At 34.1% G+C, this 13,977-nt stretch overlaps 1 protein-coding gene across 2 annotated transcripts in view; it reads right to left on the bottom strand.

Annotated features, from left to right (window-relative positions):
* Positions 1–680: 680 nt before the first annotated feature.
* Positions 681–13,977, bottom strand: part of LOC110024917 (seipin-3) — an 18,934-nt gene continuing 5,637 nt past the window's right edge. For both annotated transcript variants that reach the window (XM_020725115.1, XM_020725122.1), the window contains 2 exons: positions 1,340–1,830; positions 681–946 (listed from right to left, as the gene is read on the bottom strand). In XM_020725115.1, the coding sequence (XP_020580774.1) occupies positions 1,345–1,830 (486 nt within the window). In that variant the 3' untranslated portion in view covers positions 681–946; positions 1,340–1,344. The remainder of the gene's footprint in view (positions 947–1,339; positions 1,831–13,977) is intronic.

Genomic DNA, 13,977 nt, shown 5'->3' with positions numbered 1-13,977 from the left:
CATGTAGGAGCTTAATGGGTGTTGGTAAGCTTTGCTATTAAAGATCTTAGAAACTATTGTCACAGTTTTAATATCAAACTTTACCCAGTAAATGTAAGCAACTACCCGCGTGTCAACGAACTAAACAGCATTCATTTTATTCAACTCACCAAATTTAAGGGAAATTTACATGCATACCACACAATTCTTATGTATTTACATATCTAATACCTAAACTTTCGTATTTGCATTTATGACATTATTATGTGATAACTCTAGCATGAAAAGATGTATTTCACTTTTGATGTTAAAGAATTGAATGCAATCAATGTAAATACTAAAGTTTGAGTGTTAAACATGTAAATAAACAAGAATTGAGTAGCATGTATGTAAATGCATGCGAAAAATAAGTGGCTGCTTGAAGACACTTCTATTTCTTTTTTTTTTTTTTGTCTTTTGCTCTTATTTTGTTTTATCTATATTTTGATTTGAAAAAAAAAAAAAACTTACTTTATATGTTAAAATAAAATATAATTATCTTTTAAAAACATTCAAAACAGCTAAAATTATTTTGAGTGTTATTAAATAAGTTCTATTGCTTTTATAGAAATAAAAAACATGTAACGAAAACACTAAATAGACATTTTAAAAATAAAAGCAAAAACAAATTAAAAAAATAAAAATAAAAATGACCCCACAAAGAAACATAAGTATGTTCTTCTCAACTATCAAGTGAAAATGCCTCAAGAACATATACAGATTCAATTTAAATATTTATTTTTGCTAAAAAGAAAAGTTTATAGAACATAATCCAACTAACCATTCATTCTACTAATGATGTCATGATTAAATATTAACATACCTGATCAAGATGATAAAAACACCAATGCTGAGCTCTTCCCTGTCTCCATGCCCACCTTCCGAGACATAAGAACATATTTGGTCACAGCCTAGTAACTCAATGCACCTGAAAAAGAAAAATCAATTCAAGAAGACAACCAGATATAATAAGGATGATATAATATAATTTATATCAATTCAATAAAAAATACATTCCGCTTTTGCCATTTTGAATAATATTCTAAATAAAAAATATAAGAAATGACATATTCTTCATTTTTAATTTAAAAATTTTATTTACATCCATTCGATCAAAATTAAAATACTAAAATTAGACAATATTATAACTGACCAATTCTTTAAAAACCGGACCGATTCAATGATTCACGAGTCTAACTCTGATTCTGATTGGGTCAATCTTAATTTTATGCAAAAACAGTTTTAAACTCGAACTGAACCGGTCAAACCAACTAGCCCGGTCCAATTTTTAAAACCATGCAAAGAAGACAAACTTCTTTACCGTAATCATGTCGTACTAGAATCAATACTTCGTCCTTGATTGTTGTGAGAAGCATCGCCGCTTCTCCTTCCCTGTGGAAACAGCACAGGTCTACAACAGACCAAAACAATCAACAACTCCCAGACGAAAAGCCCCATTGCAAGCCAGATAAGTAGTGTTTTCCTCCAGTTCCATATTATTCTCTTCAGTATGGGCAGCTTTGATTCTAGTTTTAAAGAAGCAGAATAGATCTCAGGAATACCAGCACCAAGCATGAATCCTGCCCGCTGTTCTAGAACTATTCTGACGCTCATGGTTGGCTCATATCCTTCAGTAAAACCTGATAATCTTAAATCAATAACCTGTGATTCGGAGGAATAACCTGCTAGCAGAGGGCCACTTCTGATGAAGGTCTCCATAAAGCGAATATGCGAACTTTTGAAACGAAGCATGCAAGGTTTGCTTGAACGAGAAGTGATTTTGCCTTTTGTTGAAATAAACTCTACACTGACCTTAGCTCAACGAAGAAATACACGGAAGAAAGGAATAAAAGAAATTAGTGTATTGTAATAAAGGAAGAACTGCATACATACCACACAATTCTTATGTATTTACAGAGGAAGATTCACATACATACCACTCAATTCCTATGTATTTACAAATCTAACACCCAAAATTCATTTTTTACGTACATGCCCTCTTAACTATGCATGAAAAGGTGTATATTACTTTTTAAAAGTTAAAACGATGGTATTTTTATATGATATGAAAGATTTGGGTTGTATAAGTGTTAGATATGTAAATATATAAGAACTGAGTGGTATGTATGTAAATGGCCCATTTACATATCTAACACCTAAATTTTGATTTTTAGATTTATACCGCTTTACACATGCCTAAGAAGGGCATTTAACATTTTAAAAATTAGTAATAGTAATATTTTTCATGTGATATGAAATATTTGAGAGTTATTTATGTAAAAAATCAAATTTTAGGTGTTAGATATGTAAATACATAAAAATTATATGTGATATGTATAAATTTCATGGAAATTAAGATATGCACAAGATTAAATATCCATGGAATTGAAAAATGATTTGCAGGTCTGAAAACTGTTCTTTAGTGAACTGTTAAAAAAGCTGCATGGTAAACAACACATTAGAGCATGGATGGTAACAACACATGAAAGATTTTACCATAGAATGTAAAAAGTGAGGGAATAGAATAATATTTCCTTTTGAGGGCACAGCTGCTCTGTAAATATCAATTATGATAAATACTAAAATTTGAGAGAAGAAAAAAAAAAGATATTGAAGTACATCATGCCTACAAACATGAAATCAAAACACTAGAATCCTTTCCAAGTATTTGTTAAAAGAATTGGTTCTTTTTTTAAAAGAAACTGCAGTAGTAATTAAAAAGGAAATAGAAAAAAAGAAAGGAAAAATGGCCGAGAAGATATTTGAAGGAGTTTGCCTGTTGTCAAGTGTACTACCTACAAAGAGTTGGTGGATCGAGTTATACATGCAGAGCTAGAGCTTAATCCTTGTGAAGAAAAATACATACAAATAAAGGAACACAGATGCCCAAGTGCAGGCAAAGCTGCAGAAGAAAAAGCACCAGCGAGATAAGTTGAGCAATTATAATTAGCCTCATTGCGAGAAGAGACACCCTTGACATTGCAATCTAACTATTAGCAAATGCAAAACACCGATCATAAGATCAAGGATTGTCCTCTCAATCTCAAAACTCAACCCAAAGTAAACCGGGAGAATAACTTAAAGCAACATAAGAATGAGTGGCAAAAATCTCATAAAAATCGACACAAGAAGCAAGATAACAGGAAAGGCAGGTCAATACTACTTTCAACCCCAACAGTAACCGCAACAAGTGATGGTGTCTCAACCGTATAAACAACATCCCTTTGGATTGCAGTGCTGATAATACATGTAGTCGCCACTAACGTATCAACACCCATTGATGGTGCATTACCAACAGAAGGAGCCCGAGCAGGCAATTCTATCGTCAGCATTTATTATGATGTTGCAAGGAGCCTGCAAAGCTCCTGACTAACATGTATTATCTATCTTTAAGAAACCGACAAGACTATTATTTGACTCGGAAGCATCATATTCATTCATATCAGATAAATTTACATCTAATGCATCGATATCTTCATTACAATCACACCTATTAGTCACTGTCATCTAACTCAAATGTGATTGTTACTCAATATGCTCATGATTTTAATATTATTAATTTATTATCAATGATATGCAAATGATGGTAAATTCATAGTATTTTCATTGATCTAGTTTGATACAATATTGGGTATAGACTGACAATCCATATATCATGCTATTATAAATTATCGTAAGAGACAAATTTTTGTATATCTTATTCAGTCTCTTTTAATTTCAATGGTAATAAAGGAGCTCTCTCTTGTTTAATATCAACAATTAAGACCCATAAGTTGATTTCCCACTAAAGCGTTGGTTATCTGACTCATGTGAATTCCAACAAATTCATTATTGCTTCAATAATATTCCAGTGGTAGTTGATGTATTTCCCGAAGATTTATCTGACTTACCCCCTGATCGTTAGATCGAGTTCACCATAGGCCTACTTCTGAAGACTGCTTCAATTTCCAAAGCACTGTATCAAATGACCGATGTTGAACTCCAGGAGTTTCAGATCCAATTGTAAGAATTGCTTGATAAATGCTTATTTGACTGAACGTTTCACCTTGGGGAGCGCCAATTTTATTCATGAAGAAGAAAGACAGGAGCGTGAGATTGTGCATCGACTACTGAGAGTGGAATAAAGTGATTGTGAAAAACAAGTATCAATTGCCTCGTATAGATGATCTGTTTAGCCAGCTACAAGGTTCTTTGTTTTTTCCAAAATTAGCCCTCAATGCAGCTACCATTAGTTGAAGGTCAAGAATGAAGATGTTTAAAAGAATGTTTTTCGATCTCAATATGATCATTATGAGTTCTTAGTAATGCGGTTTGATTTGACTGATACCCCTACTACTTTTGTGGATTTGAAGAATAAAATTCGAATCGCATATGGATCACTTTGTCATTATATTCACTAATGATATTCTAATTTATTCAAAGAATGAGAACCCCACCCATCATCTCAAAGCAGCATAGAATGTTCTTGAGGAGAACAATTTTTATTTCAAATTCTCTAAATGTGAATTTTTTCTTCGAGAAATGACTTTTTTGGGGCATATTTTTAACAAACCTAAAATCTATGTGAATCAAACCAAGATTTAAACAATAATGGAATGGCCGAGGCCGAGCACTATTACGGAGATCCATAATTTCCAAGGTTTAGCCGACTATTATCAGAGATTTGTTGAAGGCTTCTCTATTATTGCTGCACCTCTATCAATGTTGACTTAGAAGGATATTAAGTTTGAGTTGTTTGATGGTTGTGAGCTGAGTTTTCAGAAGCTCAAAAACTACTTGGTGGCCACCCTAATTCTTATTATTCTTTCCGACATCGATGGATTTCAGAACTATAATGACACTTCATATCAAGAATTGGAATGTGTTCTCATACAACATAATAGAGTTGCAGTTTAAGCTTCTAGACAACTTAAGGTGCACGAGCAGAATTATCATACTCATGACTTGAGAGATCGCCGCAGTTATTTTTTGCACTGAAGATTCAAATACATTACTTTTATGGTGTTACTGTGAGGTCATCACCGATCTTAATTACTTAGAAGAATATTTTTACTCAGAAAGAGTAGAATTTAAGATAAAGACGATGTCTCGAGTTGATGGATTATGATCTACATATTCAATTATCACCAATGTAGAGCGAATGTGGTTGTTGATGCTCTAAGCAGAAAATCCTCAACGTATACAGCTTGGATGATCTCTTGGGAGCACCGGTTAGTATGGGCGACGGAGTAACTCCAACTAGAGATTGTATTGATGGTAGCCCATCCAACCATTTATAATTTGTCGCATCTGCATACAAGAGTAGATTGAATTCGTGCAACTCAGATGAAGGATGCAAAACTATTACCGCTTAAATAACAAGCTTGGAATGGATTGAAGCCCAAGTTTAGTATTGATCAAATCAACACTTCGAGATTTCAAAACTATTTGTGTTCCAGATCAAGCATGACTTAAGCAGGAGATACTCTGTGAAGCACATTCTACTCATCTAGAAAGTACCAAGGTTTATCAAGACCTCAAAGCACTATTTTTGTGGTCGGGTATGAAGACTGATGTAGCTAAGTTTGTAACCAAGTATTTGACCCATCAGATGTTCAAGGCATAACATCAGAGAACTGGTGATCTGTTGCAACTCCTTCCCATTCTAGCATTGAAATGGGAGGTCAGGATGAAATTTATTATTGGATTGGCTAGATCAAAGTAGGGACACGACGTGATTTAGGTTGTGGTTAATAGGCTCAATAATCCAACTCATTTTCTACCAATCAAGAAGAATTAATCAGTGGAGAAGTTAGTCAATATCTAAATAGGCAATACTGTTCGCTTGCACGGGATACCAACTGTCATGGTATCTGATCGAGATGGGAGATTTACTTTCGTGTTATGGAAGTGAAAGGAACTTTGAGCACGATATTAGACGTTAGAACGGTTTTAAATCCTTAGACATTTGGGACTGAAGGATGTGGGGAGAATATATTCCATTAGTGGAGTTTGCTTATAACAACGGCTTTCAAGCTAGTATCAGCATGACCTTGTACGAGGCACTTTATGATAGTAAGTGAAAATTCCCTTTTTGTAGGTTCAAGATAGAGGTGTAAACAAGTCAAACATGAGTGAGCCCAAGCTCAGTTCAAGCTCGGCACGTTTGTTTAACGAGCCGAACACGAGCTGTTCATGAGCAAAGAGTCGTTTTGACAATTCTAGTCATTCAGTCGTAGGATGTTAAGAGTTAGGGTGAGATTTAAATCTTATTATTTATATTAAAACATCATTTAAATATAATTTAATATATTTTTATTCTCTTTTAATTAATAATTTTAATTGATTATAAACATTCGTAACCTTATATTCAATTTAATTTTTTAAAAATACTAATCATCAATATTTTATATATATATATATATTATTTCACATCAAGACGAGCCGAACACAAACGAACAAATCTTTGTTCATGTTTGACTTTTTTTATATGAAGTGTAAAAAATTTATTCGTGTTCGACTCGTTAACTTAGCGATCGAACACAAACTTCTTAACAAGCCGAACACGAACTGTTCGCGAACAACGAGCCGTGTTGACAGCCCTAGTTCAAGATTAGTGAAGGACGAATGTTCGAACCAGTTAATTAATCAAGCCATTGAGAAGGTTCGTTAGATTCAATATCGACTACATGCGGCTCAGGATTGTTAGAAGAAATAGTTTGACCCCAAGCACAGAGAGATTGAATCAATGTTTGAGATTTTGTTTCTCTGAAAGTTTCACCTATGCATGGAGTAACAAGATTTAATCGGAGTGGAAATCTTCAGCCTCGCTTCATATTCGTTTTGAGGTGATCGATAGAGTTAACAATTTCCTACCATTTGACTCTCACCCCAAGACTTGAAGGAGTACACATCTTCCATGTCTCCCTTCTTCGACGTTACGTGCATGAAAATTCTCACATCATCCAGTGTGTGCCCCCGGTAATCCAGGTATAACACGACTGCACTCATGTTATATCAAGTTTTATGTGTTCTTGTAAGACCAAGGACTAAAGTGAATTCCATGAAGTACAGATTGTGATAGATGTAAGCTAGCCCTCAATTTAAACCTTTTTGAAAGAAGATTAAATGTTGTTACCTCCCCCTAGAAAAAGATTTTGGTTTACTCATGTTAGCTAGTTTTCTAATATAGAAATCGTTGAAATTCAAAATAACGCAAAATAAAGTAAAATTAAAAATAACTTCATTGATATGAAATGAGATATAAATAACCCTTACATGAATTATAGAAAAAAGATAATAAAAAGAAATAACATGAAAAGAAAAGATATATCACTTAATATCTCGAAAAATCAAATCATATTAATTATTTGGAGATTAAAAAAAATAACATAAAATATGAAAGCCTAAAAGAGGAAAGAAAATAACTCATAATCTAAGGAAATAAATAAAATAGGAAAGAAAATAACTCATTAATCTAAGAAAATAATTTATTTCTCATAATTTCTTACAGGAATAAATTATTTCTTAGTATAACTCCTAACAATCCCCTCAAGTTGAAACATGGTTTAAAACCATGTTCAACTTGAATTTAAAAACTCCAAACAATGGCCGAGGAAGATCCTGAGAGGTAGAACTTGAAGTCTTCATCCATAGTGTTGTCTTACTACAGTTCTTACAATGCATGTAGGTAAGGCGGAAGGCTCTTACAAGTAATGTTGCAGGGGAGTTTGCAGGGAAGTAAATAACAACAGTTGTAGTTCATGCAGTGTCTGTAGGTAGACAGAAAGCTCCTATCAGTAAAACTGCAGGGCAGTTTGCAGAGAATTTAGACAACTGTGATCGTCTTTTTATTGCAATTTCTGCAGTATCTTTAGGTAAACGGAAGATTCCTATAGATAATGATGCATGAGAGTTTGCAGGGAAGTAGACAACCAACAAGAAAAGTTGCGGGGTATGCCCTGCAGAAAAACAACTCAAGAGGTTGGCCTCGTTGCATGAAAAGGCTTTAGAGGAGGACGTGTTGGAAGTAGAATTCAAGTGGAGGGCCTGCTGCAGTGAAAGCGCCATAAAAATTTGATGCAATTTCTTGCGTCTTCCTTCTGATTCGACAGGAAAGCACTACAACATTAGGAAAAATCTTCCACTGTAAAGAAGGGAACCAAGGGCAGCATGAAAAGAGGCACCTGTAAAAAAATGTCTTAAACAGGAGGATAATGACTTGCATGGGCTTCCATCACATAAGCAGCCATGAAAACACGTGCACAAAATAATCCACTGCACTGACTGTATAGAAAATTGATTTGAGGCCATCACTAGACAGTCCCCCTGCTTGGTCATACATCCACCAGTGCCTTCACAATTGTAATGGAAGCCAAAGCGGTGGCACCAAGCAAGTATCTTAGGGAAACAGGGAAGCCCGACTACTGGAAACTAAGATGTCGGACTGCTATAGGGAACAGATGCCAAAAAACAGCAAGAATGACTTGTTGGGAAGATGGCGGGGTAGTTCACCTCCAACGATAAGGACTTGCAAAAATTCAGGAAAGTCAGACTGTTGGATACTAGGAAGTCGAACTACTGAAAATCTATAGGAAATCAGGAAAATCAAACTGTTGGAAATTGGGAAGTCGGACTACTGCATGGAACAAGCGCAACAAAAAAAAACATTGGGAATAATAACAAGGTAAAAGGGTGGCTAAGATGTGGAGGGAAGACAACTGGAAAATAGCTCCCCCTTTCCATCTTTGGCGGAAGCCAGAAAAGAATTAGGATTTCTACTATAAGTGCGTTTAGCTACCCTCTTATCTCCGACAGAAAAGTCATAGAAATATAGACGGGCATGAGCGTGACAGCTAAACCAACTCCAAAGCCATCGATGAGCCTCGCCAGAAGAGTGTAAACATTTGGAGGAGTGTAAACATTTGGAGGCCAAAGCATCATCACTCCACTAACAAAGTAAAGAATTGATGAGAAAATCAGCATAAGACGCCTCCCATATCGTTTTGAAACGGGTTCAAAGAATGTAGTAATGATAGTAGCCCCGATAAGTGATCTGGCGACGATTAATCCTTCAATATTAGGTTGTGTTTGCAGTTTAAATTCTCTTTTAATATGGATAACTCCATCAATTGTGGCATTGTCCCAGCCCCGCAACAAGTTGCCTATAGTGGCAACTATGGCTATAAGGACAGCTCTGTCCATCTTTCCGTAGGGAATGGAATGTTAATCAGAAACAATTATCATGCTTCGAGGATAATCGGGAAAGAAAATATCAATCAACAGAAGTAAAAAACGACAAGTTGGATGATCAATGCGAAATATGCCCATAGATGACCCTCTACACAAAGCTTGCAACACTCTCTCCAACTCGTCTTTCAAGAACATCTCTATGAAATCTCCCAGATCCTAAATTTTGTACGCCATGAGCTCCAAAGCATAGTTATAACCGCTCTGTCAAAGTGTTGACCTTCACATTCAAAAGAATCAATGCGATCCCGGGCCTTTTTGATTGAGACAAAACTCTAAATCCCTAGATCCCAAAATCCTGTATGAAATATGAACTCACACATTAGAGCTAGGAGAAAGAGTAGAGAGGTCGGGAAGGACTGTGTTGGAAACCGGCGAAGCATGCTTCCCCCCAAGCACAAAGGGGACGACTGCCAGGAAATAACTGCAGCCCTGCGAGTAAAGCAGACGGCTGCTAAAGAGGAAGCTGGTGGTTGTCTGAAGAGAAGAATGAAAAATTATTGTTTTAAAATACCAAAACGAATGCCCCTCTCTTCCCGCACAGAGGATGGCAGAAAGGGGGTCCGACAGTTTTGGATGGAGGACCAACAGCTAGGATAGGAAATTTGTCTCTGATACCATGTTGAAATTCAGAATAATGTAAAATAAAGCAGAATTTAAAATAATTTCATTGATATAAAATGAGATATAAATAACCCTTACATGAATCTTAGAATAGAAAATATAATAAAAAAATAACATGAAAAGAAAAGATATATCACCTAAAATATCCAATAATCAAATCATATTAATTATTTGGAGATAAAGAAAATAACATAAAATAGGAAATGAAATAACTCGTGATCTAAGGAAATAAATATAAAATATGAAAAAAAAAATAACTCCTTAATCCAAGGAAATAATTTATTTCTCATAATTTCTCACAGGAATAAATTATTTCCTAGTATAACTCCTAATAGAAATAATAAATTTTCATCAGCCTTCAAGAAATAATCCTATGTTATCAATGATTAAACCTACAAATGTAAGCCATTCCTATGCATTAACGTCAATTTGACGTTAGATATTTAGGGTTGAATAAAAACCACTCAAAAAATTTAAAGCTTTGGCATTATGTATTTGAGAAAATCCCCTTTCTAGGTCACAAACGGTTTGTACCCTACAAAATCTAATGCGAAAAAGAGACAAATCTAATATTGCTATTAAGAGCCAATCGATTTAAATAGTTAGCACAATTACAAATATTAAGAAACAACTGACTAAACAAATTGTGTCCCTAGTCAAAGCTACACATCTAAAAAGAAATATTGTCAGGAATCTAGAATTAGGACATCAATTCCTGATACTTGCTTAATGACCGAGCATAATCCAACATCCTTAAAAGTTTGAGTCAAACTTCAATTGGTTAAGCAAGCCTACAAAAAATATTTAAAGAAAATCTTAAGTTAATTCTTAACGACTCAGTAAAATTTGAGTTTAAAAATCTGGAGTTGATTATCAGTTGGTAGCATAGCCTATGGGCCAAAAAAGCTAATGCTAACCCTCAATGTGTGAGCATAAACTATATGGTTTAAATTCTCAAGTAGAATACAGAGTAGCAGGGCATAGTTTTAAGGACAGAAAAGCTCAAATCAACATTCGATGGTCGAGCATAACCTATAAGCCTAAAAATTAAGATCATACTTAGCTAATCTAGCAAGCCCGCATAACAAAACAACTCTCAAGTAAACCTCCAACAATTGACCATAACCTACATGCCTAAAAGGCTCAAGCCAGTATTTAGTTGATTGAGCATGATGTACGAACAAAAAAAGTTCAAGTCGCCCGTAAAAAAATACTGCAACTTGAGTTTAACTTTAGTTAGTTGAGCATAAGCTACAAGAAAAAAAAAAAGACACTTCAGGTTAACCCTAAAGAAACCAAGCATGGCCTAAGAACATGAAAAGCTTTAACCGATCCATATTATCAAAGTATAGACTATAAGTGATCGAAAAAAGCTCCAGTTAGCCATCAAGATCAGAGCATATAGACCGTAAACCCAAAAATCTCAAGCCAAATTCAATTGGTTGAATATAGCCAACATGTCAAATTCGCTCAATTCATCTCTAAATGGAATCACATAAATTACGAGCAAAAAATATAACTTACTCTTTAATTGATTGTGCATAGCTTATAGGCTAAAAAGCTCGAGCCAAAACCTAATAGCTGAAAATATAGTCTACATCCTAAAAAGTTTGAGTGTGATTTCAATTTCAATTGATCATAGAACATGCAAGTTCCAAGTCGCCCATTAAAAAATGAGGAATAGCCTCCAAGCTAATGAATTTAAATTAAGCAATCAAGCAAAGCCTAAATATTACAATGTTTGAATGGCCTTTGAAAGATAGACATTTTTTTAGATTAAATATAATAAATGGATTCAACTTAGTATTATAAATCCTGAATAGACTGAGTTCTTGCATAAAACATAATAAAATTCATATAACTATGGAAGTTACAATCAAATAAAGTAACTGATTGGTAGAGAAATGGCCAAAAAAGATCCTAATTAAACTTTATATTTATGTAAATGTTGATGGACCAAAGTGACATAAAAATAGCATAGAAAAACTTTTTTATTAACTATCAATTCATAAAAGATATATATCTAAGCCAAGGTGATTTTGAAAAAATAAAAAAAGGCAATCATAATCAAAGAATCATGTACATAAAAGACCAAATAACATGATTAACACTCAATTGGCGTAGCAATATATAAACTAAATAGCTTGACAAAGTCTAATCTACTAAATCTATTAAAAGATAGAATACCACAAAATTAATAACTCTGTAAAAAATCGAATGCCAACTTAAGGTCAAGCAAAAAGACATAGGTGAGCCCAAACAAGGAAAGGGTCCAATAAATAACTCGGTAGCTCTCATATGGAATTTGACTGAATGACCTCCACAACAATTAATAAAAAGCCCCTCATTCAAAGAACAAAATGAAAAACTACATTCTAACAAAAATTCACAGTACAATCTTCATTCCTACAAAAAACTTGTCACTCATTTCACCTTTGGGAAAATGCGCTTCTTAATGAAAACATGAGGTCTTGGATGCCTAGTCGAGCATGAAAGATGCAAGAAAATGAAAAGAAGAAAGGGCTCACATCAACCATACAGGGCGGGCACACATATTGCTCATCGATAAAATAGGACAGGCGGTCTCATTGAGGAGGCTTGATTTAGGGAAGGAAGGCCCATGAGAGAGTTTCAACAATGACCAAGTAAATTATTATGAGCCAAAATAATCATTCACCCATCAAAACATCTCAGTAGAGCCAAGATACCATCACAATAACGTCAATCCCCTAAGTTCCAAAAAAAAAAATTTATTGGACATGATCAATAGAAAGGAAATTATTTCTCAGTAAAGAAGGTGACAAAATTGTCGCATGCTCATCAACCATGAATAAAATCAAAGATGCCCTATGCAACAACCCCTTCTAGATAATAGGAAATGGAAATCATATATTTTTCATGTGCCAACCACTTTAGAGACAACATGTATTATGCCAAGGAAGGAGTTGACCTTGAACATCATTACCCTTAAACACCATTACATGTTAGTTTGTTTGGGGAGTGGGAGCATAAAGGAGATAGATGAACTACTCATATCAAAGCGTTGGAGAAAATCAACTTAGTATTGTGCCTCTTCATTTAGATACACCAACTCAATCTATGTACTTGTCCACCCCTAAGGTCTCACTTAGTTTGGAAAGTTTGGGATTTAGAAAAAGTTAGTTGAATCACTGAATGACAAACCTATGATGCATGGACACTTCCAATTAAGAAGGCATGTAGTGTTAAATGTATCAGACACAGACACCCAGCACGTGCCGAAACACGCCATAGAAGTGCTTGATTTTAATAATATTAAAGCAAAATAGAATAGAAGATACGCACAGGACACCCCTGTCCTATATATATAATACAATTCTTTTATATATATATATAACCCCTAAATTTCAATTTTTACATGTATGTCGCTTTGCATATACATAAAAATGTGCATTTCACAATTTAAAATTGAAAATAGTGATATATCAAATGTGATATAAAAGATTTGGGTGGCATTAAAAAAAATCAAATTTTAGGTGTTAGATATGTAAATACATAAGAATTCGGTGCCAAAAAAGCAAATGATCATTTTATTTCTTTTAATTAATAATTGATTTAGAGGACTTAAATTTTGATGTAATACAAAATAATATATAATTACTTTTATAAATTTTGATTATTTTAAATATGTTTAATTCATTTTTAAATATAAAAAGATAAAATATATAAAAATTATATTAACTAAAACAGGGAACAAAAGTGATGTCAAGCAAGCTCTTAGGCTTTGTTTGGCGCAGCTGCAACTTCTCAGTTTTCAGCTGCAGCTGCGCTGCCCCAGAAAGCAGCTGCGACGCAGCTGCGGGGAAGTTGGTTGTCTGTTTGGTGCAGCTGTGTGAAACCAGCTGTCGGGCAGCTGTTTATGAAAAAAAGACCATACTGCCTCTGTTTGGTAAAACTGTTTAAAAGAAGAGTATAACAATCATTTTTTTGAAACTTTAATAAGCCTCAAAGTGCTTACAATTTCTTTCTAATTATAATAATACCTATTATTTTGTATAAAATAAAAAAATGTATATTTTTTATGTAACTTGTGTAAGCTACATATTTTAAAATATATATTTTAAAATA

Source organism: Phalaenopsis equestris, unplaced genomic scaffold (genome assembly GCF_001263595.1).
Source record: "Phalaenopsis equestris unplaced genomic scaffold, ASM126359v1 Scaffold000002, whole genome shotgun sequence".
Lineage (NCBI taxonomy): Eukaryota > Viridiplantae > Streptophyta > Magnoliopsida > Asparagales > Orchidaceae > Phalaenopsis > Phalaenopsis equestris.
This window is presented reverse-complemented; position numbering and strand designations above follow the sequence as displayed.